This window comes from Bufo gargarizans, chromosome 5 (assembly GCF_014858855.1).
Source record: "Bufo gargarizans isolate SCDJY-AF-19 chromosome 5, ASM1485885v1, whole genome shotgun sequence".
Lineage (NCBI taxonomy): Eukaryota > Metazoa > Chordata > Amphibia > Anura > Bufonidae > Bufo > Bufo gargarizans.
In genome coordinates this window covers 147,976,746-148,004,495 of record NC_058084.1, presented here as the reverse complement: position 1 = coordinate 148,004,495, position 27,750 = coordinate 147,976,746, and the positions used below count along the sequence as shown (strand labels likewise).

At 42.4% G+C, this 27,750-nt stretch overlaps 1 protein-coding gene across 1 annotated transcript in view; it reads right to left on the bottom strand.

Moving 5' to 3' along the window:
• Positions 1-1,804: 1,804 nt before the first annotated feature.
• RAB31 (RAB31, member RAS oncogene family) overlaps positions 1,805-27,750 on the bottom strand; it is a 55,022-nt gene continuing 29,076 nt past the window's right edge. The window contains exons 2-7 of the mRNA XM_044294542.1: positions 23,865-23,944; positions 20,689-20,770; positions 15,830-15,901; positions 13,428-13,534; positions 7,115-7,224; positions 1,805-3,220 (exon numbers count right to left, since the gene is read on the bottom strand). Of these exons, the coding sequence (XP_044150477.1) occupies positions 3,123-3,220; positions 7,115-7,224; positions 13,428-13,534; positions 15,830-15,901; positions 20,689-20,770; positions 23,865-23,944 (549 nt within the window). The 3' untranslated portion in view covers positions 1,805-3,122. The remainder of the gene's footprint in view (positions 3,221-7,114; positions 7,225-13,427; positions 13,535-15,829; positions 15,902-20,688; positions 20,771-23,864; positions 23,945-27,750) is intronic.

Sequence of the window (27,750 nt, the reverse complement as noted above, 5' to 3'; positions counted from 1 at the left end):
GATCTGTGGGATTCCTTGTAGTCAGATCCTCACCAATCAATGTTTCGCTGACCCTTTTAAACCTGGACTTAGACTAAGATTTAAAATATATATATAGGGTTAACATTAATTGCTAAAATATTTCACCAAAGCTGCAGATGAACCCACCTAAAGGTATTGCAATGGCAGGAATACAGGACAGATACGTTACAAATATTCCACCATGGAACTGCAAGCAGAAAATCCACAACATTTTCAGTAATGCAGTAACTGACCTGCAATGCACATTTCATGTCAATTAACGTTGCACATTTTCGCTGCGGATTCCTGTCTTTGTAATGCATATAGTCGAATCCGTAAAAAATCAGCATACAAAACATGGATTTTGCAGCAGATCTTGAGACAAAGTCACTGCATATCTGTAATAGATATTTTTATGCTGTAGTTTGAATTAAATGTGTATGTACCCTTAGGCCTTTTTCACACGGGCGTCATGTTTTTGACCCAGATAAGATGCGGGTGCGTTGCGGGAAAATGCGCGAGTGCAAAACATTGCACGCGCGTGAGAAAAATCGGCATGTTTGGTACCCAAATACAGAATGCATAGTACAATAGGGCTGGAGGGGTTAAAAAAAATAAAAAATTATTTAACTCACCCTAATCCACTTGATTGCGCAGCCGGCATCTCTTCTGTCTTCATCTTTGCTGTGCACAGGAATAGGACCTTTGATGATGTCACTGCGCTCATCACACGGTCCATTACATGATCCATCACCATGTGACGGACCATGTGATGAGCGCAGTGACTTCATCACAGGTCCTATTCCTGTGCACAGCAAAGATGAAGACAGTAGAGAAGCCGGGCTGCGCAATCAAGTAGATTAGGGTGAGTTCAATTTTTAAATATTTTTAACCCCTCTAGTCCTATTGTACTATGCATTCTGTATTAAGAATGCTATTATTTTCCCTTATAACCATGTTTTAAGGGAAAATATTATTGATTGGGTCTCCTTCCCGATCGTCTCCTAGCAACCGTGCGTGAAAATCGCACCGCATCCGCACATGCTTGCGGATGCTTTCACGCAGCCCCTTTCACTTCTATGGAGCCTGAAAAACGCACAAAATAGAGTTTGCTGCGATTTTCATGCAACGCACAAGTGATGCGTGAAAATCACTGCTCATGTGCACAGCCCCATAGAAATGAATGGGTCCGGATTCAGTGTGGGTGCAATGTGTTCACCTCACGCATTGCACCCGCACGGAAAACTCGTCCGTGTGAAAGGGGCCTTAGAGTGGCACAAGGATGCTTACTATAAGGGGGCATTCACATGACCGTATTTTCAGTCCGCACCCAATCCGCATTTTTTTGCAGATCGAATGTGGACCCATTCATTGCAATGGGGCTGCAAAAGATGCACACAGCATACCGTGTGCTGTCCGCATCATATGTCCGAATATACATAGAACATGTCCTATTCTTGTCTTTTTTGTGGACAAGAATAGGTATTTCTAAAAAAAGAGCGAGACATGCTGATCTGCAAAATGCAGAGCTTGCGGATCTGCAATTTGCGGACTGCAAAACTAATACGGTCGTGTGAATGTGCCCTGAGGCTAAGTTCACCTCAGCATTGTGTTTTCCGTATTACTGTTTCATCAGAGGAACCGAAAAATGTACTGTAGGCTCCACTCAAGGTTTTGGGTTACAAATACTGATGTAAAAATACTATTTTGCTTCCCGACGGATCCTGACCCATTTAACTTAAATAGGTCCGTGATCCGTCCGCACTGAAAAAAAAATAACAAGTTCTATTTTTTTGCGGTTAGGAGGTACGGAGAGGAACCCCACAGAAGCACTATGGAGTGCCTCCCTTCCGCACCGCACCTCCGGATTGCAAACCCATCCATGATGCAGTGAGCACACGGCCGTTGCCCGCATATTGGCGGACCCGCTGTTTGTGGGCCGCAATACAGCCACAGCCGGCAACGCCTGTGTGCATGAGGCCTTAACCCGAGGTTACTTATTTCAATCTCAGCAGAGGTTTTACACTAATATACAGATTATAAAGTAGTTGGGTCTTTCACTGTGAGTATCATTGTTGTTATGTTTATTTTGTTTAACAATTAAAATTTTAACCTGAATTAAGAACTAAAGTGTAAAAAAATAAACCCTAACGTTATGTAGTTACAGCATTTGTTTAGTCTGGGATAGAAAAATGGTCTGGAAACAGAAGATGCAATAATGTTACATCCAATGAGCAATTTACATCTTGCCTTTTGATACATTTTTGTATGTAGTTTAAAGGGGTTGTGCACTTTTTTTTTTTCCCCTACTCCTGGGCAAACCTACAAAGGGATGCATACTTACCTACTTCCCAATGCTGGCACCTGCGCTCACTGGCCTCATCTCCGCTCGGGTCCCTGGATGAACACTTCCGATTTGACGATGCTGCAGCCAATCGCTGGCCAAAGCAGTGACCCGCTTCTCTTGAGCCACGTGACCATTTATCATGACGTAATGCTAGCAGCTCACCACTGAAGCCAGAAATTGACTGCAGCTGCGTCAAACTGGGGACCTGAGCACAGCAGCAGAGGCTGGAGAGCACAGGAGCCGGGAGCCAGCATCAGGAAGCAAGTAAATATGCTTCCCTTTGCAAGTCTGCCCAGGAGGGGAAGATTGCCAAAAATAAAAAAAAATTAAATATGCACAACGCCTTTAAGACCATTTGCACATGGGACTGCAGCAAATGATTTTTGTTTTTTGCATGTGGAAATTCCACAGCAGCGTATCTACAACTAAAAAATCTGTTCCATACATGTAAATGGGGTTGTTTCTGCATGGATATCTGCAAACTCCATCCTGATGAATGGACAGGCGCAGGCATTTCTACTACAAATCTGTCATGTATGTGTATATCTCTATGTGTGAATGGATTCAAAGAAGAGAATTATAAAGCCTTCAATTCTACTTCTTCATGTAGGCTCCACTCCTGCTTTTGGCTAAAATAAAATACTGTGAACTGGGACTAAGCATACTTTTACCATGAACATATTACATCTGCTTGCCATTTAATGGTCATACTGTATACTGAGCATCTTGAGTGCTATGAACAACTATGCTAGATTTCTCATTGCATGGAGATAGATCAGCAGCATCTGTTTGTGGGCTGTGAGGATTGTCTACCAAGTTTCACTGCTCCATTCGAGCCATTCTGATGTGGATCCAGTGGTGGGATTCTCCGACCTGTAATATACGTGTATGCGTTAAATAATGCTCACTTGAACTCTGCTAGAACACCATACCAACTGTGGGTGCGCAATTTGGTGTTCTGTGAACCACTGGATGTCACAGAATAACTCCACAGTATGCCATCTGACTGAGCATGCCACAATTAGTTTTCTTTATGAAATCGACATAAAATTAGTCAGTACAGTATCCCACAAGAGCGAGTACACTCCTCACATTTTAGAAAATATTTTATTATAATCTTTTCATGGGACAACACAGAATATATGACACTTTGATACAATGTAAAGTAGTCAGTGTACAGTTTGTATAACAGTGTAAACTTGGTGTGCCCTCAAAATAACTCAACACACATGTGTAAACCACTGGCAACAAAAGCGAGTACACGCCTAAGTGAAAAATGCCAAATTGTGCCCAAAGTGTCAATATTTTGTGTACCCACCATTATTTTCCAGCACTGTCTTAAAACTCTTGGGCATGGAGTTCACTAGAGCTTCACAGGTTGCCACTGGAATCCTCTTCCACTCCTCCATGATGACATCACGGAGCTGGTGGATGTTAGAGACCTTGCGCTCCTCCACCTCCCGTTTAAGGATGCCCCACAAACATACTTGGCCAGTCCAGCACCTTTACCCTCAGTTGCTTTAGCAAGGCAGTGGTCGTCTTGGAGGTGCGTTTGGGGACGTTATCATGTTGGAATACTGCCCTGCGGCCCAGTTTCTGAAGGGAAGGAATCATGCTCTGTGTGGCATTCATGGTTCCCTCAATGAACTGTATCTCCCCACAGCCTGCAGCACTCATGTAGCCCCAGACTATGACACTCCCACCACCATGCTTGACTGTAGGCAAGACATACTTGTCTTTGTACTCCTCACCTGGTTGCTGCCACACACGCTTGACGCCATCTGAACCAAATAAGTTTATCTTGGTCTCATCAGACCACAGGACATGGTTCCAGTAATCCATGTCCTAACTTTAACACTAGCGGCACGGACCTCCGGCACGCTGTTCCGTCGGGTGAACAGCCTGTTTGATCCATCCTGCTGCTAGTGAATGTCTGCCCCCGGACTGCCGCTTCGTCCCCATTGACTATAATGGGGGCGGGGGGAGGAGTTCGCGGCAGGGCATGGCAGCGCACGGCGAGAGGCTGCCGGAATAAATGTCGGACATGTTGTAGTTTTATTCCGGCAGCCTCTAGCCGTGCCTCGCCTGGAACTCCGCACCCTTATAGTCAATGGGGACAGAACGGCAGTCCAGGGGCACATGTTCACTAGTGGCAGGACGGATCCGACAGGCTGTTCACCCGACGGAACAGCCTGCCCGAGGTCTGTGCCGCTAGTGTGAAAGTAGCCTTAGTCTGCTTGTCTGCAGCAAACTGTTTGCAGGCTTTCTTGTGCCTCATCTTTAGAAGAGGCTTCCTTCTGGAACAACAGCCATGCAGACCAATTTGATGCAGCGTGCGGCATAAGGTCTGAGCACTGACAGGCTGACCCCCAACCACTTTAACCTCTGCAGCAATGCTGGCAGCACTCTTGCGTCTATTTTGAAAAGACAACCTCTTGATATGACGCTGAGCATGTGCACTGAACTTTAATCTTCTTCTAGCCTAGGCCATCTTTATGTAGAACAACAAGTTTTTTTTAAGATCCTCAGAGAGTTCTTTGCCATGAGGTGCCATATTGAACTTCCAGTGACCAGTAAAAGAGAGTGTGAGAGCGATAACACAAAATTTAACACACCTGCTCCCCATTCACACCTGAGACCTTGTAACACTAATGAGTCACATGACAGCGGGGAGGGAAAATGGCTAACTGGGCACAATTTAGCAATTTTCACTTAGGGGTGTACTCACCTTTGTTGCCAGCAGTTTAGACATTAAAGGGCTTCTGTCCCCCCCCCCAAAAGTCATTTTTCATTTTTGGGCTAATTAAAATCCTTATAGTGCGATTTTTCTATATATAGTGCTCTTACCCTTTTCTGTTGTCTAGTTTCTTTAAAAAACGCACTTTTATAATATGTAAATTACCTCTCTACCAACAAGTAGAGCTGTTACTTGCTGGTAGCCGCCGCATCCTCCTTTTAAAAAAAACGCCCCTCCACCTGTTGATTGACTGGGCCAGCGAGCGCTCTCCTCCTCTGGCTGGCCCTGTCTGCGTTCCAAATATCGCACCTGCGCCGTACCGGTCTTCAGTCGGCGCAGGCGCACTGAGAGGGGGACGCTCGCTCGGCCGCTCCTTCCTCAGTGCGCCTGCGCCGATTACGTCACATCTACACCCGGAGCAGGCGCACTAAGGAAGGAGCGGCTGAGCGAGCGTCCTCCTCTCAGTGCGCCTGCGCCGACTGAAGACCGGTACGGCGCAGGCACGAGATTTAGAACGCAGACAGGGCCAGCCAGAGGAGGAGAGCGCTCGCTGCCCCTGTCAATCAACAGGAGGAGGGGCGTTTTTTTGAAAGGAGGATGCGGCGGCTACCAGCAAGTAACCGCCCTACTTGCTGGTAGCCAGGTAATTAACATATTATAAAAGTGCGGTTTTTAAAGAAACTAGACAACAGAAAAGGGTAAGAGCACTATATATTGAAAAATCGCACTATAAGGATTTTAATTAGCCCAAAAATGAAAAATATTTTGAGGGCACACCACACTACTTTACATTGTATCAAAGTGTCATATCTTCAGTGTTGTCCCATTAAAAGATATAATAAAATATTTATAAAAATGTGAGGGGTGTACTCACTTTTATGAGATACTGTAACTTTATTTTGTTTAAGATCTACTAACCATCTACATGCCAAAACTACTATGCAAACAAGACCTTCATTCAGAGATCAGAGTCCACATTTATGTTTCCAGTGCAATTTAAAAAAGAAAAGAAAACTCTGGTTCTAAGAGAGATAGAGACATTTTTATATGACACAATTTTAATATATGAAGCAAGCTGTTACATTTTTTTTCTAAATACCACTGCATTATTAAATGGGTTATCCAACATTACATCAGACGTCAGAGTGGCCAACCGTCGATAGTGTCCATACTAACCTGGTCCCCACGGCTGGGTTCGGCCTTTATTTCCCTGCAGCGCTATCAGCATCCTGTTAACCGGGGGCATGTGACTGCTACAGCCCTGGCAGCGCAGCAGTCTCCTGCTCCACTTGCATCATGACAACTGGTCACATGAAGCAAGGGAAGCAGGTCACCTCTTCGTCCAGCTATTGGCTGCAGTGGTCATGTGCCCCCCATCAACAGGATGTTGATTTCAGTTTACCATGGAGATGAAGATCAAGCCTTGGAGCGATAGAGACCAAACATTGCGTTGGGGATCAGGTAAGTATGATCACCACTGCAAGTCAGCCACTCTGTGAGGTCTGATGTAATGTTAGATAACCCCTTTAATCTGAGCTTGGTTGACAAACTAGCCTCTTCCAGGACAGTGGATTTAGACCATAGAGCACCTGATTAGGTTTCCTGATACAGTTTTGGAAGCCAAAATTAGGAGTGGATCATAAAATGAAAGAAAATATAAAGGACAGATACAACTTCTCTTTTTTTGAATTTACTCCTGGTTTTGGCTTGTAAAACTGCATGAAGAAACCTGGCCATGTGGCCGTTTCCTTAGGTTCTCAACTTGTGGTGCATGTGTCACAGGGGGTACATGGCATGTCTCTTGAGAGTACTCACACTATGCTCATGCTGTGCTTTTAATAGGGTGCACAATGTATGATCATCCCCTTGGTTTATCATAATCGCTTGAACAGAGGGAACTTGGCTTGAGAACACTGAGAAACACTGATCTAGACAGCATGGTGCTTGCAAGGTAGCATTCCCCCAATCCTTACTGAAGTGTTAGAAAAGCTCTAAATATAAAGATTACAATGACAGAAGAAAAGACTTACTTATGCCTTGGAAGAGTTCTTCAACGTTGATGGCATTCTTTGCACTAGTTTCAACAACAATTGCTCCAATAGACTCAGCATATTCCTTGGCATCTTTCATTGATACCTCCCTGAAAGAAAATACAGGATACAGGTTGTCGCACTTGAACGTTCATACTATGGTTATAGATTATGTCTATGTTGTGTAAAAGGAACATTCCGTGGAAAGTTGATTGTATAAATCTGTTTTATTTTACATACTATACAGGTCGCAGTAATGTAGTAACATGTTAAAATCCATAACAGGAGCATCTCTATGATTAAGTCCTGAATAAGGTTGAAACGCGTAAGTGATATCTCCCACTCCTGTTATGGATCTAAATTCTTTTGAATAAAGGCTACATTGTTTTATGGATTCTGGTCTCCACCTGCATTCATACTATCCTGGTGTTCCCTGCACCTGCTGGAGTAGCAGAGCGAGTGGGTCTTCACACTGTAGGAACATGTTACTCCAAATAATACGATTTTACTTTTCAGAAATTACGGCATATGTCATGTATAAATTGGTCTACACATTAAAGGCGTTGACCAATCTATACATAAATGTGTAAACAGCCCATAAACCTTAATGTTTTTGCATGCAAGTATACCTGATTATCTACTGTACCCCATTTGTGAAGTTGAAGGCCTCTGGCTGACCCAGTATTGGCGATCTCAACCCAGCAAACTGGAAGACTCTTAGTCCACATGACCGCCGCAAAACATTCCAGCTTGTGTTGACATTGCCGATACCGGAGCAGCTGGGGGCCTTCAACTTAACAGTCAGGAAACTTTCTTAAAGGGCCGAAAGCAAGCCATCAGTTCTGTGCTTAGTCTATAAAGAAGCACCTCTAGTTGGTCAGACCTGCTCAGGATGTCCATATGTAGTCTCCCAGGATCCTTTCTTCCTCTTAGTGTATGAAGAGCGAATTATATTTATTATTTTTGGATTGATCCGGACTGTTATTGGACTAAGCTTTGTAATCGCTGGCTGGCCTCATTTGTATCTATGCTCCTGTTTTGTAAGAACTCTGCCTGTCCTGACCATGGCTTTGTAAGAATAGGACTCTGCCTTATAATTTTGTACGATGCTACAGAATATGATCTGCAAACTGTCAACTAGTTGCTAATGGAGACTAAAGAAGAAGAACCCCCAGTTTAGCTGTAAGCCAAATCCAATAGTGACACAATGGGTTATCGCTATCTCCAGAGGAATGTCAGTGAGACTAACCCATAAACTGTACCAATACGTAAAGTATATTTTTTTACATTTCCTGTGTGACTGGATAGAGAATGACTGAACACCTTATTTGCAAATATTTGCATTTTCATCTGGAATTGTACTCCCTTTAAGGGCCACTAGAGGTCTCTGATACATTGTAAATTTCCTACCTGTGGCCACTGCATTACACTTTACTGAAAAATGTTTAAAAAATCAATATGCAGCAAAATTCCACAGGCTTGAGGTTACCATAACTCACTTCCTGATCTAAATTGTAGGTTTATTATTACCATTTCTGAACTTACAGCTACAATGTCAATTCAGTTTCATTGTAATGTCTCATTTAAATGGTCATATTGTCATATCCTTATTCCAGAGGTAGCATCAAGACCCAGACCCTATGGTGCTGTAAGTTTGATTCACTACAACCATTGCGATCCATATATTGCTTCCCGAAATACAAAAAAAGGAGTTTAAAATGGCAACAACGCAGCTCTCCAAATTAAAGGGGTTGTGTCATCTCAGACTTTTTATGGCATATCACTAGGATATTCCATCAAAGTCATATAGGTGCGTGTCCCACCCCTGAGACCTGCACCTATCTCCAGAATGGCCCCCTGAAAGTGAGGGAGAGTGCACTGCATATGCACAGCATGTTCTCCTTTCATTTCTATCAGAGTCCTGAAAATAGCCAGACGAGTGTGCTTGGCTATTTTCGGACGTTCAGTACAAATGAATGGAGAGCATACCATGCAAGTGCTGCCACTGCTCCATTAACTTTTATCGGACTGGCGGAGCTATTGCTCGGCTATTTTCGGCAGTCCCATAGGAATGAATAGAGGGCAGCCACACATGCACGGCTGCTCTTTGCTCACTTCAAGGGTCCTGTTCTGAAGGCAGGTGCGGGTCCTAACGATATGCCACCAATGTCTAAGATAAGCCAACCCCTTTGAAGGGAAAGTCCACCTAATGTCATCCCAAGAGTTTTTTAAAACATTGTGTTAATATCATGTATTTTGCTGTGATTTTTCTTATATTGCAGCAAAATAATGGCCTTTTACCTTGATATAACTACATTGGACCACGACAAACATTCACACTGATTGCTGCACAGGGCAATTATTGCCCTGTAGGAAAGACCTTTAAATTGGCACTGCACCATACATTACTACCTGGCAGACAGGTATTATTAACCCTAGTGTTGTTGCAATTAACTGCTGCAGAATAGCACACAACCTTTTAGACTGCACATACAGTAGTTAAAGGGAACGGGTCACTATGAAAATGCAGAGTAATCTACAAGCACCATGTTATAGAGCAGGACGAGCTGAGCAGACTGATCATTTACTTATTTATATCTGTACTCATTCTGGGCTTTGAAGTCAAGGAGGCGGTGCTATAAGTGGTTTACAGCCTTCCCTCTGTGTATACAGATATAGCTGTCAATCACTGATAGGACAACTTCCTTGACTTCAAAGCTCAGAATGAGGAGGAATTGAAATGTATAAATTATACAATTTAAGGAATCTTTTCCTACAAAACTATAGATCAATCTGCTCAGCTACTCCTGTTCTATAACATGCTGCTGGCAGATTATACTGTATATTCAGAGTGACGGGTTCCTTTTAAAGAGGTTATCTCATTACAGGGCTCCAGATGGCGACCAAAATGGTTGCAAATGCAACCTGGAATAGCTAAATGACGACAAGACTTTGTAGTCTTGTCGCCATTTGCGCCTAGACCCGCCGGTTTCACATTACTGACATGGCAGCAGCGCGTGCCATGTTCTTCTCAACAGCACAGGGCAGTCCCTCCCCCCTGTACCGCTGCCACCAATGGGCTGATAGCAGGGAGGAGGAGGGGAGGGGCTATGGCCACTGCGCCACCAATGAATATCCTTTATGCTTAATACACCATTCCCATACCTGGCACCCAGCCTCTATGTCTGCGCGCTGCGATCAGCCGCTATTAACCCCCCAGGTGCGGCATCCGAGGGGTTAATAGCGGCCGAAGTATTATAACCAAAGTATTATAACCATTGGTGGTGCAGTGCGCCCCTAACCCCCATCCACCAAGTATTATCATTGGTGGCAGTGGCAGCTTCCGATCGGAGCCCCAGCAGTGCAAGCCTGCGGCTCCGATCGGTTACCATGGCAGCCAGGACGCTATTGAAGTCCTGGCTGCCATAGTCGGCTCCCTGCTGCTGTGTGCACAGGGCACAGAGCAGCAGGGAGGGTGTGAAGTCTTATTCACCCTGATAGATCTCTATCAGGGTGAATAGGACAAGGGATGAAAGATCCCAGGTTCTTGCCCCTAAGGGGGTAAATAGGTATTAAATTAAAAGTTAAAAAAAATATATATATATTAATTTTAAATCACCCCATTTACATATCGCCACGCCACTCCCGAAAAAGTGCGAACTATTAAAAAATATCTCCTATGCGGTGAACGCCGTAACAGAAAAAAAACAAAACGTGCAATTTGCCATTTTTTAGTCACCTTGTCCCAACAAAAATTAGGTTAGGACTATTCTATTATGGTCCAGACGTTCCATAAAATCTGGAATGCACGCGGCTTTTTTGGTGTTTGGTATCGAAATTGAGTCAAAATTTTGGTGTCGTGACAACCCTAGGTAAGACGTGTGTTTTTTTAAATTATTATACGGTAATTATATGTATTTTAAGTTTGGCGACAAAAATTTTTAGTTTTGCTCCTAAATTTTTCAGGTTAGGTTAATATTATTTTTTGTCTGGAGCCCTGCATTAGAGACAAACACTTTCAAAATGTGGCTCTAGAGCAATCAACTGAACTCCCAAAGACCTTCTCCCAGCACCCTTAGCAAACAGCTTATTTTTGTGCTGAAAGCCCCTGTTCAGACATTTCCCTTGCAGTGTCCATTAAAGGAGAAATGTAGTTTTACATGGCAGCCATTCAGATAAGTGGTTGTCCTTGTAATATAACGTTTGACTCTACAAGAACAGGATCATGTTTCTATTGTTTCCCATAGATGGGGGGCTATATGAGCCTGATGTCCCTGTGCCCTAATAGGACATATGGACAGGGCTTGTCTTCATGAGACGGCCCCTTTTAACTTTATTTGTAACCTCATTATACTACAACATATACTACTACAATGTCAAGTTTATTATATGACATTCTTTATAGGTCAATGCATTGATTTTTCATCACTTCATAATTGCTATCAGAAGCATAAACATAAGTTTGCTTCTGAACTTGCTCCTGACCATCTGGAACTTATCAGCACTTTAATTGTATAGTTACATTTCATTTTATTTCAAATATATGATACAAGCATGTTACTTGTGTCCAACATAAAATGAACAACTAATTTTAGCAGGCAAATATGTACATGCTTACAGATGTGGTCTTTACTAGACACTGGACCGTGCCACAAGAGAGCATAAAAATGCTTACCCTGCTGCCCTATAAAAAGGCTCCCAGAGACTACTTTTGGGTAGTGTACCTCTTGGTCAGAGATCTTTTACTGGTATATATGCCTCTTTAACACACTCAAAGATATCTTGCCCAGTTTACAGACTTTGAGAGAGGGCACATCGTTGTACTGAGAGAAGCTAGATGGTGTTTTTTGACAAACTGTCTACCATCTATGCCACTCTGACCTAGTTGTTAGGAGATGTTAGGAGTAGTGGTTATGTGAGGGCACGCACACAGTGAACATGCTCTTGTTGGCCCAGTAAGACCACCAGTTAAAAGGATCATTTGATCTGCCCACAAGCACGAGCAACTTCCACAGTTTCATTGTCCACCATCCAGACACAGCTGACATCTTCATTACACACCCCTGTCTCTGGCGGGACCATTTCCAGGTACTTAGCAGAAGTAAATTTGGTGTCATGGTGACATTATGTGTCCTGCCATTGACAGCCAGCAACCATTGCTTTCGTTTGCAGTGGTGTTGTGCACGAAAAGAAACTTGGACTGATACAGACTGGAACCATATAGTCTTTAGTGAAAAATCCAGGTTCTGTTTGGGATCCAATGATGGTTGCATTTGAGTATGGGGGACATGTGGTTAGCAATTTCAATCTTGCCTTTGCTATGGAGCAACACACTGTCCCAACTGCTGGTGTGATGATCTGGGAAGCCATGGTATACAACAGTCCCCCTAGTAGCGATATAAGGAACACTAACAGCTCAGTGATATGTACAGAACATCCAACGGCCACATGGGTTTCCTCTCATGGCAGGGCTTCCAACTGGCATTTTCAGCAGCATAATGCTCACTCACACACAGCAAAGATTTCCAAGGAATGTCTCCATCAGATTGCAACATTTTCTTGGCCTGTTCAGTCACCAGATTTACTGCCAATCTAGCATTTATTGGACCAGCAGGGACGCCAGCTTCAGCAACCTCTGAGTGTGCAGAGGACTAGCAGTAACATCTGTTAGCAAGTATACCCTAAGAGCCTGTATACTTCCATGCCCAACCGTATCTCATCTTGTATTCAGGCTAGAGGTGGCCCAACAGGGTACTAGACCCTCCTTTCAACCATACAGTTTCCCCAATAAACGTATCCTTTCACTCTAATAATGTAATCACATATATCATCAATACATTTCAACATAGAAAGTTACATTCATTTCCAACAACGCCTTGGTGCTTGATTTCGTTTTTTAGGCTACATTCACACTAGCGGCAGGACACAGCGAAATAGCAGCAGGACGGATCCGACAGGGTGAACAGCCTGTCGGATCCGTCCTGCCGCTAGTGTGAAAGTATCCTAAGTCAGCCAGTGTGTGTTTGTGTGTATATATATATATATATATATATATATATATTCTAGAAGAGATCACAGCATGAAAAGCCGCATGTTTATGGACACTTGAGAATAAATCTATGGTTCTTCAGTATTGCAGTGGGAGTGCTGTGATCTGTTCTAGAACGTATTACTTTGACCTGTGGATCAGGGTCTGGATTGCGGGCACCATTTTTGCACTTTGGCAGAACCAGTGCTGCTGCTACTTCTTATACATCTAATGTCTTGCCTCGTGCTGTGCAGAGGCTACTTAATAAATTATTTGTTTTTCTACCTGATGTCTGAGAGATCACATTTATTTCCGGCAATGGCCATAACAATGTTTTCAGGACCATGTTCTTTCAGTTCTTTTACCCATTTCTTCAGTGTATGGAATGAGTCCTGTACAAATTAGATAAAATATTTCACAGATATAATTGTATCTTTATGATCAAAACAGTCAACTAAGGGCTCTTTCACACTTGCGTATTTCTTTTCCGGCATAGAGTTCCGTCGTCGGGGCTCTATGCCAGAAGAATTATCCTAATGCATTCTGAATGGAGAGAAATCCGTTCAGGATGCATCAGGATGTCTTCAGTTCAGGACCGGAACGTTTTTGATTTTTGCTCTGGTCAAAAATCCTGAAGACTTGCTGCAAGGCCGGATCCGGAATTAATGCCCATTGAAAGGCATTAATCCGGATCCGGCCTTAAGCTAAACGTCGTTTCGGTGCATTACCGGATCCGACGTTTAGCTTTTTCTGAATGGTTACCATGGCTGCCAGGACGCTAAAGTCCTGTTTTCCATGGTAAAGTGTAGTGGGGAGCGGGGGAGCAGTATACTTACCGTCCGTGCGGCTCCCGGGGCGCTTCAGAGTGACGTCAGGGCGCCCCACGCGCATGGATGACGTGGGATGGTAAGTATACTGCTCCCCCGCTCCCCACTACTACTATGGCAACCAGGACTTTAATAGCGTCCTGGCTGCCATAGTAACACTGAACGCATTTTGAAGACTGATCAGTCTTTAAATGCTTTCAGTTCACTTGCGGTGTTACGGATCCGGAGGGCACTTCCGGCAACGGAAGTGCACGTCGGAGCCTAACAACGCAAGTGTGAAAGAGGCCTAACTAAATCTATATTTGAAATGGATTAGACCCCCAGGTCTTAGAATTATAACATGTTTCCTCAAATCTTTAGTTAAATAGGTACAGTACATTCAAATGAATACTATTTTAATTTTTTTTCATGAAAAAACAACCCAATTTCATATTTGTATAGAATTAAAATAGATACATGTGCATATGTGTGTAATAAATCAGCAAAACACTGAAATGTATTAAAATACACAAAAAGTTATAATACACTACTTGGTTAAAAGTATGTGATGCTATAAAATTTTATCCATTTGTGTTTTTAACTAAATGCTGGAATATTGCTTCAGTGACCTGAGGCTATTTCCTCTACAAGAATATTAATGAGGTCCCCATACGCATTATAAGGTTGGCCAGTGCAGCTTAACCGCAGTCACATTAAAATTGGAAAAATCTGCCACAAAATGTGACTGTTTATTGTAGAGTTTGAATTCATAAATATACTTGTCACACAGCTCGTTTTTTTTTTATTGCATTTTAATCAGCGCCATCCACTACACAATGGATGGAGCTGTGTAGCCTCAGCCCTGACATCCGGTGTCCATTCTGAAACAGCTGATTGGCAGGGGTGCAGGGTGTCGGACCCCAGTCGATCAGATATTGTGTTTTGCGTGACAATTTGTAGCTTTTATTGGTACCATTTTGCAATTTCTTTTTATGAAGAATAGAATACAGTAATTCTGGTATTGTTTTTAGTTTCTTTTTTTCACAGTGTTTACTGTGATGATAAATAATGTATTATAGTATGGGTTATCATGGATGTGGTGTATTCTTTTCAGCAATAAAGCATTGTAGATGTTTTTTTGTTTTTTGTTTTCTATAAAACCATTTAGGTGCTTCAGTCAGCATTAACAGCGACATCGGAGGGGGTCACTACATGAGCAAATGTGCATCTTCTAGCTCCTCGTCTGAAAAAATAGATGGTTCCTGATTGATATGGAGGGAGACAACATCAAGGGTTAATGTCTAAATCCATACAGAGACAAAAGGACATGATCCGTCTCCTCTCCCTCCATGCTGCCTTACAGTCTAGCTCTGGCAGGCTAGATATTTGGTAAACCGATTTTTTTTTAATCCCATCTAATGTAAGAAATCTGCTATTGAGATGATATATTCTTGATTTCATGCATCTGTTGGTAATGAGTGCTGCCAAATTGGACAAAAACACTATGCCTATATGTATTTGGCTTTGTAGTGTATTTAGTATCATTTTATATATAATGTATGCTGATGTATAATATTCCACTTAGGTTCTGTTTAGAAGAAATTGTTATACCCCAGATGGATGAAATTGACACCCATAACAATCAGTGACCTATAGAGATTGACCCCCATCTCAAAAATGGGATCAGTAATGCCATATCTGGCTCTGCTCCAGTATCTGAGTCATATATTCATTGTACAGTGAATGCTGGTGTAATGCCTTATAGTCATAGTGGAATTCTGCCATGCATTTACCATATGTATGTCTGTTTTAGCAGTTATTTTATATTAAGAATGATCAGTGAAATACCAGATGGGTAAAATATGAGCTGATATTCCTTACCTGCTTTGTTATGTCATATACAATAACAGCGGCTGCCGAGCCTCTATAGTACATTGGTGCCAAAGAATGGAACTGCAAAAACAATTGAAATCTCTAGTATACCTTTTGCACGTCTTTTAAAGCAGCCACTGATGTTTTTGATCATTTGTTAATATACTGTATATGGTAACATTACACATGCAAATATGTAGCCTAAAATAGGTGAAGCTCATTGATGAAGCAGATATTGTGAGCCAACACTCCTTTCCTGTTCTTCCTTCCATTGCTGCCTGCCGTGCTTCTACTCAAAGACACCCCCTTCCCAAAGCTGTATGTCACATATGTGCACAGGAGTAGGAGTTACTTTCAGCTTCCTCTATCTTGACTGAATACATACAAAAGTCTATGCGTGTCTATTTCAGACTGTATGAAAACCCACATTACTATGAGATTTTTGTAAATTATTTTCTGGCTTCCAAACCTAAGTGTGTGTGTTATAGTCTTAAAGGGAACTTGTCAGCCCCAAAGTGGCCCCTAAACTGCCCGCAGTACCTTACAGCCGATGCCATCTGGTTTCTAATGATGTACTTGTCTAAGTTGTCTGGTATGATCACTGTAAAACAGCTTTTATTCTGCTGCAGGCTGTATGGACATGACGACCTAGAAGTCAAAGGGGCAGCAGCTTTCACACTTTAAAAGTCAATCTTGCCGCCCCTTTTTGACTGATGAACTTTTTTGTTTCCTTCATGTGCGATTCCTTCTTGACCTCTCACGCATGCGCTGTACATCATTAGAAACCAGAGGGCATCAGCTGTAACAGTACAGGGGTCATTTTGGTGCTGACAGGTTCCCTTTAAAATATATGTTGATTTATTGGGGTTATCGCATCTTAGACAATGGGGGCATATCGCTAGGATATGCCCCCATTGTCTGATAGGTAGGAGTCCCACCTCTGGGACCCGCACCTACAAGGAGAACGGAGCGGAGAAAGTTGAGGAGGGTGCACTGCGCATGCGCAGCCGCCCTCCATTCATTTCTAGTCGGCCCCATAGAAATGAATGGAGGCGGTGGCCACGCATGCGCGGTGCACCCCCATTCACTTCAATGGGAGAGGCAGGGAGCTGCGCCTGGTGGTGGACGGACTCCGTTCTCCTTGTAGGTGCGGGTCCCAGAGGTGGGACCCGCACCTATTAGACAATGGGGGCATATCCCAGCGATATGCCCCCTTTGTCTAAGATGGGATAACCCCTTTAAGGGAATTACCTAATTTGACAAATCCTTTGCACTGTACACTTAATCATAAATATACATTGTATAATGGTGCTAAAGAAATAATATAACATATCCAATATACTATTGTCGGCTGAACCTGACAATAGTCTAATGTACATTACACCATTGTCTGCTGAACCCACCGTTTTCTCTCTGATCAGTCAGCAGTCTACCATGTACGGAGAGCTCCTGACTCTCTGCTGACATGCGATGTTGGGGGAGAGAAGCATCAAGTGCGTTACATTTCAGTGCACAATGCTTTTGTGCACCGCCAGATGTGTCTGGCTTTTTCCTCTCACATGAAAACATACACACACTTGCTTTGAACTGAGCATGCATGTATGTGGAGATGCTGGTTGGTTGAATAAGTGTTAAAGGTGCATGAGTACCTTAATATTTCCATATTTGCAAATGATACTAAGCTGTTTTCAATCTGAAAGGTTTAGGGAAGTTTAAATATTAACACACACAAGTGGAAAAAAGGCAAAATGGACATTGAAAAGGACTTATGACTATAAGCAGATTGCAAAATGAAGTGCATGTGCCTGGCAGCTCCTGCCAAGGCAATTACGAGTATGGCATGCATCAAAATGGGTTAGTTACATATGTTCAAAAAATGTACTGTATGGGAATCAGAAATTTCTGATAACGGCCGTGCAGGCAATCAAAGTAATTGAGAATGTATTGAATGCAGTACACAGGAGAATAGAAAGAAGAAAAGATGTGCAAATATATCACAGACCTATAAGAGATCTGTCTGTAAAGCGGCTTTACTGTCAGCATAGAAGGGGGCTATGGAAATCTCTGGATTAGGAGAGCGGAATTTAATGGGGTTGTGTCAATAATTATGTAAAAAATGAAAACCAGACATAATATAGTAAATGACAATCTCTTTCTATCAAAGTTAGACCCTATTCTTGTACCTAACATGAATCGAGAGATCTGCCCATCCATTGCTCCAATTGATTTGCTAGATTCTCTTCTGGCTGGCAGTTCAGGGGGTGTGCCCTTTCTGTTGCAGCACTCTCCCGATTACAGCTCAGAGTGTCTTCTCTCAGGGGGTGTGTCCTTTCTCCTGCAACTCTCCCTCTGTAACCATCAAAGCTTCTAACAGTAGATATGGCTGCTGGCAGTTGAAGGATCGACTGAGCAGATGCGACCACAGCAGGAGGAAGTGCACATTACTATACAGATTCAACATCAGGGGACACCATTATAATGAAGTATATACACAGCCTGTCCAAAAAAAAAAGTTGCCACCAAAAAAAAAAGGCCACACACTCTCTAATATTTCATTGGACCGCCTTTAGCTTTGATTACGGCACGCATTCGCTGTGGCATTGTTTCGATAAGCTTCTGCAATGTCACAAGATTTATTTCCATCCAGTGTTGCATTAATTTTTCACCAAGATCTTGCATTGATGATGGTAGAGTCTGACCGCTGCACAAAGCCTTCTCCAGCACATCCCAAAGATTCTCAATGGGGTTAAGGTCTGGACTCTGTGGTGGCCAATCCATGTGTGAAAATGATGTCTCATGCTCCCTGAACCACTCTTTCACAATTTGAGCTCGATGAATCCTGGCATTGTCATCTTGGAATATGCCCGTGCCATCAGGGAAAAAAAATCCATCGATGGAATAACCTGGTCGTTCAGGTAGTCAGTTGATCTCATTCTTGGAGCACCTACTGTTGCTGAACCTAGACCTGACTAACTGCAGCAACCCCAGATCATAGCACTGCCCCCACAGGCTTGTACAGTAGGCACTAGGCATGATGGGTGCATCACTTCATCTGCCTCTCTTCTTACCCTGATGCGTCCATCACTCTGGAATAGGGTAAAGCTGGACTCATCAGACCACATGACCTTCTTCCATTGCTCCAGAGTCCAATCTTTATGCTCCGTAGCAAATTAAAGCCTTTTTTTTCTGGTTTGCCTCACTGATTAGTGGTTTTCTTACGGCTACACAGCTGTTCAGTCCCAATCCCTTGAGTTCCCTTCACATTGTCCGTGTGAAAATGCTCTTACTTTCACTATTAAACATAGCCCTGAGTTCTACTGTTGTTTTTCTTCGCTGATCACGATCATTCAGGATTTTTTTCCCCGCCACATTTCTTCCTCGAATATGATGGGTCCCCACTATCCTTCCAGTTTTTAATAATGCGCTGGACAGTTCTTAACCCAATTTTAGTAGTTTCTGCAATCTCCTTAGATGTTTTCTCTGCTTGATGCATGCCAAGGATTTGACCTTTCTCAAACAGACTAACATCTTTTCCACAACCACGAGATGTGTCTTTCTTTTCGTTGTTTAAGAAATGAGAAGCAACTCATTGCACCAGTTGCGGTTAAATAACTTATTGCCAACTGAAGATAATCACCCATGCAGTAATTATCCAATAAGAGGCTCATAACTATTTGCTTAGTTAAATCCAGGTGGGACAGGCAGTGTATATAAGAATGTTTCACAACTGAAGAATTTTGGTAACAGAAAATAAATGACGATGCTAACTAGTGTTTCATGCTGAATTATATTGATATTTAATGTTGACACAACCCCTAGTAATATTATAGGGTATCTTAATTTATTGCATAAAATGTATTCTTGCTGTCATGCATAGAGATTGGAAAGCAATTTGCTACATTACATTTTTACTTTCCTCCCACGGGCCACCAAAATGCTGTATCTATTGTATCTTCTAATGAGTTATCTGGCCATAGAACTTGAAGCCACAAACACGCAGGCATACAATTCTGAATGCTTGTTATTAAATATATGAGTGTATCACTTGAAATAATGTGGTCTCTGCCACTTGTCAACTATAGGCCAGTGGTTCATATGGAAATATTTGTATTATTATTATGAAGTCTAGAAATATAGAGACACAACACTTACAAATTAAGTTAATAGACAATGTCGTTCATTGTTAGAATCAATGGCCAGAAAGAACAAAAGGACTATTTTTGCCACTGCACTAGTTAGCAAAGAAAGGCATTATAGATTTTACTCACTTTGTATATGTCTTTATTATATATAATGTTGCCTAATATACAGCACCCAAGGCTCTGACAGTGTTTACAGCAGAAGCGGTCTGATGTTTTACGGAGTTGTCCACTCCCCAGGATAGGTCATTCATATCTGATCAATGGGGATCTGACACTCCGTGCCCCAGGCAATCAGCTGTCCTGCAGTAGCTCCAGTGCAAGAAGTCAACACCAGAACTACACAGCTGCATACATACTGCAGTGCTGCTCCCATTCACTTCTATAGGAGCCAGGCAGCAATAACCAGCTGCGTCCACTACACAATGGACTGAGCTTTGTAGTTTTGGTGCTGACTTCAGGTGCCAGAAATACAGCGAGGTGTCGGACCCCTGCTGATCAGACATTGATGGCCTATCCTGGTTTACAGTTATTCTGGAGATTGTCTAGAGTGTCCTGGAAGAAGAAGTGATGCGTGAAAGCAGGAAAACGCAGAAGTAACTTGTAAATATACATGAGCAATCTAACCATTTAGATGTATTCTCATGCATAACACCAGATTACTACTAATCTGTATAACTATTACTAATATTGACTAATAAATGTTTCATATACATGTTTGATACTCACTCGTTCCTGACCAGCAGTGTCCCATATCAAAAATTTATGCAGCTCATTCCCACAAGGAACTGTTTTAGTCATAAATGAAGCGCTAAAAAAGACATACAGTTCTAGAATTATGAAACCATAAATGGAAATATCTAATAATAAATCTAATTATACCAGGTCTTCATCATTGCACAGAAATCAGGTTATGTGGAACTGCTATGAACTTAGTCTGTGGTCAGAGATGATACTGGCACATACATTGATCAGCCATAACATTAAAAGCACCTGCCTTATATTGTGCTGGCCCACTTTGTCTTGATAAAATAGCTTTGACTCCTCAGGGTATGGACCCCACAAGACCTCTGAAGGTGCCCTGTGGCAGCTGGTACGAGGATGTTAGCAACAGCTCCTCTAAGTCCTGTAAGTTGTAAGGTGGGTCCTCCAGGAATTGGACTTGTTTTATCAGCACATTCCACAGATTCTGAATCGGATCACATGTGAGAAATTTGGCTTTCAAGTTCAGTCCTTGAATGCTTTGTCATTTGTCAAACCATTCCTGAGCAGTTTTTGCACTGTGCATTATTCAGCTCAAAGAGGAAACTGTCATTAGGGAATACCTTTGCTACAAAGGGGTGTACTTGGTCTGTACAGTGTTTTGGTAGGCGGTATGTGTCAAAGTAACATTCTCATAAATGCCGGAACCAAAGACTTAGCAGCAGAACATAGCAGGGAATTTATCATGAGGGTAATATTTGAAGTCAGTTTTGCTTGAGTCTATGGTGGAGTACTTTGCACCAAATTTATCAAACAGCATGTGTTGCTTGTTAAATTTGGAACATCTTTAAAGCCAACACTATTGCCTAGAAATGCAACACCATTTTTTATGCCAACCCCCTACTAGAGTGAGTTTACAACTTTTTTGCAACCTTTTAAAAAGTTGCAGTGTGTCACGAACCAGTGGGTGTGAACTCACTGTGCCACGTGTCCTACCTCCTCTAAGGGCGTTGTCTAAGTGAACCCCTCGATCTTCACAGTACCCCTGGTGGTGGGGATAGACTTTTCTGAGTGGAACACCAGGTTGCTACCTCTTGAGGAGGATTGGCACACGAGGCAGCTGGTCCAGGCGGACCAGGAGGTACCAGAGCAATGTACCAGAGGTACAGGCGTTGTCAGGAGGCTGAGTCGTAACCAGGAGCAGCAGTGCAGGACCGAAGCATGAGGCATAGGCGAAGTCAAACAACAATAGGTCAGGGCAGGCGGCACAGGTACAGGTCAGGCAATCCGGGTTGGCAACAGGTGAGTCAAGGCAAGCAGGCATGGATCAAACAGGTAGCGGAGTCCAGAAACACAAGCACGAGTCAGGCAAACATAAACACAAGCAGAGATAACCGCTACAGTTGCAAGAAAAAGTATGTAAACCCTGGAATGATAAGAATTTCTGCACAAATTGGTAACATTTAATTCTTTGTGTATTATTAGTTTAAGCAGACTGTGATTGTCTATTGTTGTGACTTAGATGAAGATCAGATCACATTTTATGACCAATTTGAACAGAAATCCATATAATTCCAAAGGGTTCACATACTTTTTCTTGCAACTGTACCTAGCAGGACCTTGACACTGAGGCATCTGGGAAGTGGGCTGAGCCACTTATATATGTGCAGGAGGGCTAGGATTGGTCAGCGAGGTCACATGATCTAATCCATAAAGCACAGGAAGTGACGTGCGCCGGCCCTTAAGGGAGTGCTGCAGGGAACAAGCAGCAAGCATGCTGTGGCCAGGGCTGAGAGGAAACTGAGCCGATCCCAGAACAGTACCTACACAGACAGTGCCCAGGACTGCAGCGGTGAATGGGGAAGCACTGGCAGCAGATCACCGCTGAACACGGTGCCCGGGACTGTGGCGGGAAGCAGGGGAACAGAGGCGCACAGCACCCACTGTTGCACAGTGATGAAACTATCTAAATCTGTAATAAAACTAACATAGCTAATCACACCAACTTTCTCACACATGTTTTTAAGATTGGAGTGAGTGGTGTAAAAATGCAAAAAGTCACAACATTATTTGCGCAAGTGAGCCCAAAAAGTAGTAAAGCCCCTACGTAGCGACTTTTGAAGCCAGAATTGCAGAGTTGATAAATTCCATTAATTGCCTAGAGCACCTAGACTTAAACATGGCTTGTTTCCTTCTCATAGCAGACCCAGGTAGGTTTGCCACAAGCCACCAGCCATCCACATGGCATAAGAGAAAATGTGATTCATTAAACCAGGCCACCTTCATACATTTTTTTTGTCTGGTTCTGATGCTCATGTGCTCCTTGTAGGTGCTGTTGGTGGTGAACAATGGGCAGCATGGTCACTCTGACCTGTCTGTCACAGTGCATTGCAGCAAGATGTAATACACTGTGTGTTCCGACACATTTATGTCATAGCCATAGCATTAAAGAGGACCTTTCATCAGTTTAGCCCTAGTCTAATTATGGTCTTACTTTATAGGGCGCCCCCCTGATGCCATGGCACTTTTTTTTTCCAATCCAAAGGGAAGAGCTCATTCTCCCTGGCTAAGAGCGGTGCTCTCTGATTGGATACGCTCACAGCCAGGGAGAAGAGAACCGCCCCCAGCGGAACTGCGAGTCTCCCCCTAGTATACTGAGTCAGCTTATTATAATATAAGGCGCCGAAATCCACGCGGCCAACAGCGGACAAATGGGAAGGGGGTCTTTTGGGAAAAGTGCCATGTCATCAGTGGAGGCCGCCCTATAAGGTAAGACCATAATTAGACTAGGGCTAAACTGATTAAAGGTCCTCTTTAACCTATGTTCTACAATAGTTCTGCGGGATTGGACCACACAGGCTAGCCTTCAGTGAGCCTTGGGACATGGCCATGTTGGGCCTTGACCATGTTGCCATTGTCATTCCTTTGACCACTTTTAGTGGGTTGTAACCACTGTATACCCATCTATAAGACTTGCTGTACTGGAGATGTTCTGACCTGGAGCCTTTCACTTGCACAATTTTCTGTCATCCATCGCAAATTCAAGACCTGACTGTTTGCTTGTCCCCTAATATATCCCAACTTTGACAAGTGCCATTGTAATAAGATAATCAATGTTCCTGTCACCTGTCAGTATCTCTATTGTTATGGCCAATCGGTGTACATTCAGTAAGTAGAAATTCTCTTTTTTTCAGTTCACTTACCCAATAGTAGGGCTGATGTTATGATCAAAATGGTCTTGGACAAATCTACAAACTATGCTGGATTTCCCAACTCCTGTGTCCTGAAACAAAACATTAATATAATTAAATCATTTCTTATCATTCAACCTACAGGAAAATATATATTTTTTGATGTCAACAAAATCTGCTGCAGAAAATCACTGTCCTCTTGAATGCAGTGCTGAGGCCAGTGATTGGCTGCAGCAGTCATGTCATGTCGGGCCAGCGACTGGCGGTTCATGTGACATCACCGCTGAAGCTGGGTAAACAGAGCCCAGCTGGGAACACTAGAACTGCGGAGCTGGGTCTGCAAGGTACCGTAAGTACCGGTCAATTATTCATTGCAGTCTGATCCCCAGTGTTGTCTGACTTCATCTTGAAACCGAACAACCTCTTTAAAGGACTACTCTAACCCAAGCTGATGTTGTGGGCAGTGCAGGGCCAGAGGGATCTATTTGATCAGGACTTCATAGAGAAAGATGTCAACAGTATTTTAGTGCCAGACCACAACCCAACTCCTGATAAAACATATCTTGTGGACACAAGAAAAAACGGAGAAGAAGCACGTGCAAATAGCCAACAAAATGGATCATACTGCAAAAAAGTAGTATTTATTATATGTTGACATTTTGGACATTTTTCTCTGATTATAAAGTGTCAGAACCTTTGCTTCTAAGTAATACCAACACAAAATCTATGTCTGATCATAAGATACAGGAATTCAAATGAATGCAGCAATTTTACAAAAACACCAAGCAAAGTGTATGTTCTACAAAGTACATATCAGACAATTTTCATTGGACTGTCAAACTTTATTTTTACAACATATTGGATCAGTTCTTATTTAATTATATATATACTATTATCTGTATGATCTATGGATGCCACCCCCTGTCTGTACTTCTGGAGATTTTGTAATCAATATGTTATTTAATAACAGAATTGGCTTTTTTTTCTTCGCTCATTTTGCTCACTAGGTTGAACCCTATGGGCAAACTATACATTGCAACAAGGTCTGGAAAATCACTGTTTGATTTAGAGGACCAGATACACCGCTTATCTACAGTCATTGGTGGTAAACAGCTTCTAATGGGTCCTGTTACATGAGCCGATGTCAGGTCAATAATGAGCACCTATCGACAATATTCAATACGACCAGCACTTATTTTAAAGGGACTTTTACTTGATCCAATGTAAAATGGCTATTACAATTACATCCCCCATTCCCATTGCATGTTAGCAGTACATCCCCTGCTTCATAATTATTTTAGGTGCTGCATGAAAATTTTCATTACCCAACAAACGTGCATTTTGTTCATTCTCTGATGATCGGTGGCACCATTACATGGCCCAATTCTCATGAACTAGCAATCGTACTTATTTATTACTTATTTAGAATTCATATGAATGTTAATTTCTGATTGTGTCTATCCTCACACAAAGTGAAAGGGCCCTAGCCCATATAAGTGCTGTCTCTGTACACATATTCCTCTATGCAATACCCAATATACTAATGGCATGAGTTCTGGTAAAGACTGTACCAGTATAGTTTTCAAATTTCTCTGTGGCAATATTCTGCTGATTAAGTAGCTTATTTACTGTAGAAAGTACATCCTTACACTTCCTAATAACTTAATTATGCAAAATCATTTAGTGTCACTTCTGTTTTTCCCAGCTTTACCTCAAAATATAACTTTTTTTTTCCAAAATGTGTGTTATTGTAGTACTATAAAACAGAATAGATTTACATATAGTACAGACCAAAAGTTTGGCCACACCTTCTCATTCAAAGAGTTTTCTTTATTTTCATGACTATGAAAATTTTAGATTCACACTGAAGGCATCAAAACTATGAATTAACACATGTGGAATTATATATATAACAAAAAAGTGTGAAACAACTGAAAATATGTCATATTCTAGGTTCTTCAAAGTAGCCACCTTTTGCTTTGATTACTGCTTTGCACATTCTTGGCATTCTCTTGATGAGCTTCAATAGGTAGTCACCTGAAATAGTCTTCCAACAGTCTTGAAGGAGTTCCCAGAGATGCTTAGCACTTGTTGGCCCTTTTTCCTTCACTCTGCGGTCCAGCTCACCCTAAACCATCTCGATTGGGTTCAGGTCCGGTGACTGTGGAGGCCAGGTCATCTGGCGCAGCACCCCATCACTCTCCTTCATGGTCAAATAGCCCTTACACAGCCTGGAGGTGTGTTTGGGGTCATTGTCCTGTTGAAAAATAAATGATGGTCCAACTAAATGCAAACCGGATGGAATAGCATGCCTCTGCAAGATGCTGTGGTAGCCATGCTGGTTCAGTATGCCTTCAATTTTGAATAAATCCCCAACAGTGTCACCAGCAAAGCACCCCCACACCATCACACCTCCTCCTCCATGCTTCACGGTGGGAACCAGGCATGTAGAGTCCATCCGTTCACCTTTTCTGCGTCACACAAAGACACGGTGGTTGGAACCAAAGATCTCAAATTTGGACTCGTCAGACCAAAGCACAGATTTCCACTGGTCTAATGTCCATTCCTTGTTTTCTTTAGCCCAAACAAGTCTCTTCTGCTTGTTGCCTGTCCTTAGCAGTGGTTTCCTAGCAGATATTCTACCATGAAGGCCTGATTCACACAGTCTCCTCTTAACAGTTGTTCTAGAGATGTGTCTGCTGCTAGAACTGTGTGGCATTGACCTGGTCTCTAATCTGAGCTGCTGTTAACCTGCGATTTCTGAGGCTGGTGACTCGGATAAACTTATCCTCCGCAGCAGAGGTGACTCTTGGTCTTCCTTTCCTGGGGCGGTCCGCATGTGAGCCAGTTTCTTTGTAGCGCTTGATGGTTTTTGTGACTGCACTTGGGGATACTTTCAAAGTTTTCCCAATTTTTCGGACTGACTGACCTTCATTTCTTAAAGTAATGATGGCCACTCGATTTTCTTTACTTAGCTGCTTTTTTCTTGCCATAATACAAATTCTAACAGTCTATTCAGTAGGGCTATCAGCTGTGTATCCACCTGACTTCTCCACAACGCAACTGATGGTCCCAACCCCATTTATAAGGCAAGAAATCCCACTTATTAAACCTGACAGGGCACACCTGTGAAGTGAAAACCATTTCCGGTGACTACCTCTTGAAGCTCATCAAGAGAATGCCAAGAGTGTGCAAAGCAGTAATTAAAGCAAAAGGTGGCTACTTTGAACAACCTAGAATATGACATATTTTCAGTTGTTTCACACTTTTTTGTTATGTATATAACTCCACGTGTGTTAATTTATAGTTTTGATGCCTTCAGTGTGAATCTACAATTTTCATAGTCATGAAAATAAAGAAAACTCTTTGAATGAGAAGGTGTGTCCAAACTTTTGGTCTGTACTGTATATTGTATGAAGAGGTCAGTTACACAGCGATAGTTCTATAGGATAGAAAAGTTTTAGACGAAAAAATATTCATATTATACCAGAACACAAATTGGTTGGCCGAAATACCAAAAATCAGCCATTTCAGACAACTTTAATGGTTATCGGCAGCTTTAGTCCATGTGCTGTGAAAGGAGTGAAAAACGTAATCGTAGAGATTACTAGATTCAATTTTTTTTTTTTTTTATGGAAGCCACTTCAGAGATCAACATCAAATAGAGAACATCATATTGGTAATGCCTGTTTGGGATATATACATTTGCAAGAAAAAGTATGTGAACCCTTTGGAATGATATGGATTTCTGCACAAATTGGTCATAAAATGTGATCTGATCTTCATCTAAGTCACAACAATAGACAATCACTGTCTGCTTAAACTAATAACACACAAAGAATTAAATGTTACCATGTTTTTATTGAACACACCATGTAAACATTTACAGTGCAGGTGG